Raw genomic sequence first — 4,305 nt, 5'->3', positions numbered from 1 at the left:
CATAGTACGGGTACTATGCTTTAGTTAGTACACATATTAGTACTCATCCATTAGTACCCAAAGTATTATTCCTCCACTAATGGATTAAAAAGACCCCACTTTTTAATAAATTTTATAATGATAAATTTATCTTTATATTAAATTATTAAAATTAATTTTAATTTACTATTAGTTTAATGGATGAAGAAGATTTGCCATGAGATATATCAAGTTACAAGCAATACAAAATTGTAAGTTTATAACATCTTTACATATAAATTTATTGTTGTTTTTGTTAAAAGTATTGATAGCTATTTTAATTTATGTATTTTTTATGGTGTTCAAGAGCATCTCTAAATGATTCTTTATATAATCAAAACTCTTTATTATAAAGAGTCTATTCATAAAAACAAGAGTCTAACATACTCTTTATCTTTAAAATATAAATTAGAGAGTAAGTTTGACTCTCTACATTTAGAGAGTTAAATTTCACGCTCTATCATAATTTTAATTAATAAACTACAAATTCTTATGCATTTTATTTATTAATTCTCTCTCCCATTGAGTATCTTTCTTAAAAATAAAGAGCATCTTTATGAAATTTAAAAAGTCTATTGGATTTGAACAATAATTGTGTTCTTTATATTTAAAAATTAATGAAAATGCTCTTTATTTATATGAAAGATACTCTTCAAAATGATGCTCGTATTAATTATTGAAATTCTTTGTACTTTGATTTTTTAACTTTCAATTTAATTATTTAAAATTTTATTTTAAGAATAACAATGGTGTGCGGGTATAAAGGATAAGTGAATAGAAATAAAATGTTAACTCTCTTGAAAAAAAAAAAAATATATATATATATTAATTTTAAAACTTTAAAATGGGATGTTTTAGGAAATGGGCTCTTTTAGTCTATCAGTGGAATGCCGATAGTTCCACTCTAAGCCTAATAGTAATAATTGGGTCACTAATAGCCCAAGCCCAAGAAGTCTATCAGTTAGAAGGTAGGCCCAAGGGTCCTAAGATTTCTCTCAATCATCAACTCTAAAGCAGTTACCTTTACTCAAAAACTCTTATCTCCACTCACCGCAATTCAAGGACAATTGTTCTTCTTCATCACGGAGGATCCCACCTTTGAGGATTGAGGTTATCTCATGCTACAGAAAATGTGGTATGTACTATGTATCCCTAAACAGTTCCTTACGTTACGTCTAAGTTTCTTTTTGTCACAAAACGAAAGAGATTATCCGATCTGACTTCTACATCTAACAGAATGTGAGAAATGAAAATAAAATATGATAAGAAAAGGCAAGCTTATGATACTATGATAATGTTTTGTAAATGTAATATTATTCGTTAATATCTAAGGTGTAAAAATCACTCGGGTGAGCAACGCTTAATAAGTGAAATAATGTGACTTTGCAATTTATTATGAGATTAGGTTATGTTATTAGTTTTTAAATATAATTTTTTTTATAATCGGGGTATTCAGACCAGTTTTTGTACACTTTAACTAATCTTTAGAGTTTATTGAACACCCTACAAGCCTAATGGGCCAAGTAAGTCACAAATATGATAGATGACCACTTTGTGAGATTCGAACACAAGATTTCTAAATAACTCATCTAAATGGTTAAAGTTTTGCTATTTGACAATAAGGCTAGTGATTTATAAATAATAATTTTGTAGATTGAAATTTCAATAATACATAAAACTAGAGACAAAATAACAAATATTATTATTATTATTTATTTATTTTTAATAATCGGGGTATCTGGACTAATTTACATGCACTTCAATTAATCATTTGGGATCTTAAAATTAGAGACTAAATAACAACTCAAGTGGCTAATCCTATTAGGGGATAAGGACAGATTTGAACTCAGATCTCTTGAGTAAACCTGATAGTTTTCATCGAGCCACTCGACCACTGAAAAGTAGCGTTGATTTGCAAGTATTATTATTGTTTTTCGAAATAAAATCGCTCCAAATTCTTATTATATATAAATCATTGAATAAAGAATGGTACACATTTAAGGCAATATTTCATATTAATTGAATATATCATGCATCATCATTAATAAATAATTATCTTATCAAGAGGTGTTTTAATGAATCTGTGGGCAATTAATAGGAAAAAAGAAAAATACTTAATTAAGAAAGCAAATGTTGAGGTGGAAGAGAAGGGGAAGGGAAATAGAAAAAGGGGAAAGCGCGTGTATGATGAATGATGAGAGTGAGATCTCCTGAAGGAAAGGGTGGACTCCCACTTCCCAACAGAACAAAAAGGTCGCAGGCAGACTATGTAACGACCTCTGCCTCTCGCTCCTTCTACCTCCTCCTCCTCCTCCTCGTCAATACCTGTCGCTTTACATACATTCACATCATTTACAATTCCTTCTTTTCTCTTCTCTCACCTTTCATTTCATCTCTTTAAATCTTATATGGTACTCTTATTAAATTTGAATATTATTCAATTGATTCAGATTTTTCCTCTCGAGATTTCTCCCGCTCTCTCCATGGGTTGTACGGGATCCACGCGCGCCAAAGGAGACGGTAAACATTAAACAATCATCATTAGTTATTTGTTTTAATATCTACAATGTTTTGAAATTTTCATTATGGAATTATTGTTATTCATCAATCAGCAATTTAAAGTGTTTTGATGCTAATGTATGTGTATTATAGAACTGGTGTTTAAACTCCTGCAAATTTCGGATTTTATTTTATTTTATTTTTTTATTATTGATATTCATAATGAAAGAAATAAATTATGAATTTAGATGTAATTTTGTATCGGAATGTTGAATCTACCAGATTTTATGTGATTAAGTGCTTTTTGCTGCGAGATTTTTTTATTTTCATAAACATATAACTCGTATATTCTTTCTTTTGTGCCTATGTGAGCTTTTTGAAATTGACAGCTTGATTGTGGAGAAAAGTAGTTCGTTTGAATTTGATTTTGATACTATATGGTCACAGAGAGTGCAAAGAAAATTCGGAAGCCAAAACCTTGGAAGCATTCTGAAACGATTACGAGGACACAACTTATGCAGTTGCGAGATGAATTCTGGGATACCGCTCCTCACTATGGTGGTAGGAAAGGTATGGTTCCATGACTGTAATTTACTTTCAGTACTTGCTGTTGTTGATAGCAAATTTTTTGATGGTGTTTAATGAGTTATTTTCAGTTTTGCGATACAATTTGGACTTGGCAATTGGTATTGGAGTTCAAAATTATCAAGTTAATTACTATTTGTAATGTCAACTGTTAAGCATTTTCTTTTACAGTGTACATTGCTTTTGAGATTTATGAAAGGTTGATTTCCTGACTCAACTGTGGGGGTTTAGTCGGAAAATGTGATTTGTCTGTTTGTTAGAAGTCATTATCATCTTTCCTTATTGTGCATTTCTGAGTCAGATTTGGACACATGTAGGCAGCATGTGCTTGCCAATGTGTGTGCAACCATTATCAACTGGATGTGCAAATGTTTGATTATGAATTTAATAGGGTGTACCATTATTTGGGAAGGGAATTTAATGATGGAGACTGGTGAATAATGATAAAACATATAAATGTAGATGTAGAGATCCTGCTTATGATGAGGGAGTATAGAGAGAAAATTTTAAGAACATTTTCTAGCATTATTGTAATGTCTATCACATCGACACTGGAAGAAGACAATTTCCTACTAGTTAGTATGAACATTAATTAAAAGCTAAATTAACTCTGTCAAGATAGTGACACTGTAGCATTTTTTCTTTGATGCTATGGCACTGAATTCACAGCAACACTAGAACTTAAAAGAGATCTCAAAAAGTGACTAAAGGGGTATGATGAGACTCAACTGTTTGCAATGATAAAAAATTGTTGGCTCCTGCTGCTTCTAGTTTGAAGTCATAGAATGAGAATTTTGATTCAGTCTGTTGATTTGTATTTGAAATTTTTTATACCATTCTCAGCCTCTTCGCTAAAGATAAGTATTCTATACTCATTTGACAAAGTACTATACTTGTACCTTTAGTTACAAGGAATAAGCTATGATCCATTGGAAACAACAGAATAGGAAGTAGAGGAGGCATTTTATACTGGTCAAAATAATTTGATGCTGGCTTCCAAGATAGTTCATTGCAAATTTTAGTGCTTTATTGGTCTACTGTAGTATGTTTTTATATTATTGTTTTGACCAGGTGCCAGCTACTTGTGCAATGTGTGAAAATGCATGGTTATCCTGCACATTTGTAGTTTTGATAGGAATCACTTATGTTTTTAAAAAATTTTGAGCTCCCAGAGTTTGCACCCGGAGACAATACATTAAAAGT

The 4,305-nt window shown here is 30.7% G+C and overlaps 1 protein-coding gene across 1 annotated transcript; it reads left to right on the top strand.

Annotated features, from left to right (window-relative positions):
• The first annotated feature begins 2,175 nt into the window (after positions 1–2,175).
• LOC116128256 (ubiquitin domain-containing protein 2-like) lies at positions 2,176–3,244 on the top strand. Its single transcript, XM_031413974.1, has 4 exons — positions 2,176–2,287; positions 2,469–2,538; positions 2,965–3,087; positions 3,174–3,244. The coding sequence occupies exons 1-4, from the start codon at positions 2,210–2,212 to the stop codon at positions 3,242–3,244; spliced, it is 342 nt and encodes a 113-aa protein (XP_031269834.1). The 5' UTR covers positions 2,176–2,209.
• The last annotated feature ends 1,061 nt before the right edge of the window (positions 3,245–4,305 follow it).

Source organism: Pistacia vera, unplaced genomic scaffold, assembly GCF_008641045.1.
Source record: "Pistacia vera cultivar Batoury unplaced genomic scaffold, PisVer_v2 Contig198, whole genome shotgun sequence".
Taxonomy (NCBI): Eukaryota; Viridiplantae; Streptophyta; class Magnoliopsida; order Sapindales; family Anacardiaceae; genus Pistacia; species Pistacia vera.
This window is presented reverse-complemented; position numbering and strand designations above follow the sequence as displayed.

Bases quoted from the DNA above. Each gene is read 5' to 3' on its own strand.
- LOC116128256 (XM_031413974.1), top strand. From the start codon at position 2,210: ATGATGAGAGTGAGATCTCCTGAAGGAAAGGGTGGACTCCCACTTCCC. The intron at 2,539-2,964 runs GTAAACATTAAA...ATATGGTCACAG, and splicing joins CACGCGCGCCAAAGGAGACG to AGAGTGCAAAGAAAATTCGG. The intron at 3,088-3,173 runs GTATGGTTCCAT...AGTTATTTTCAG, and splicing joins TCACTATGGTGGTAGGAAAG to TTTTGCGATACAATTTGGAC.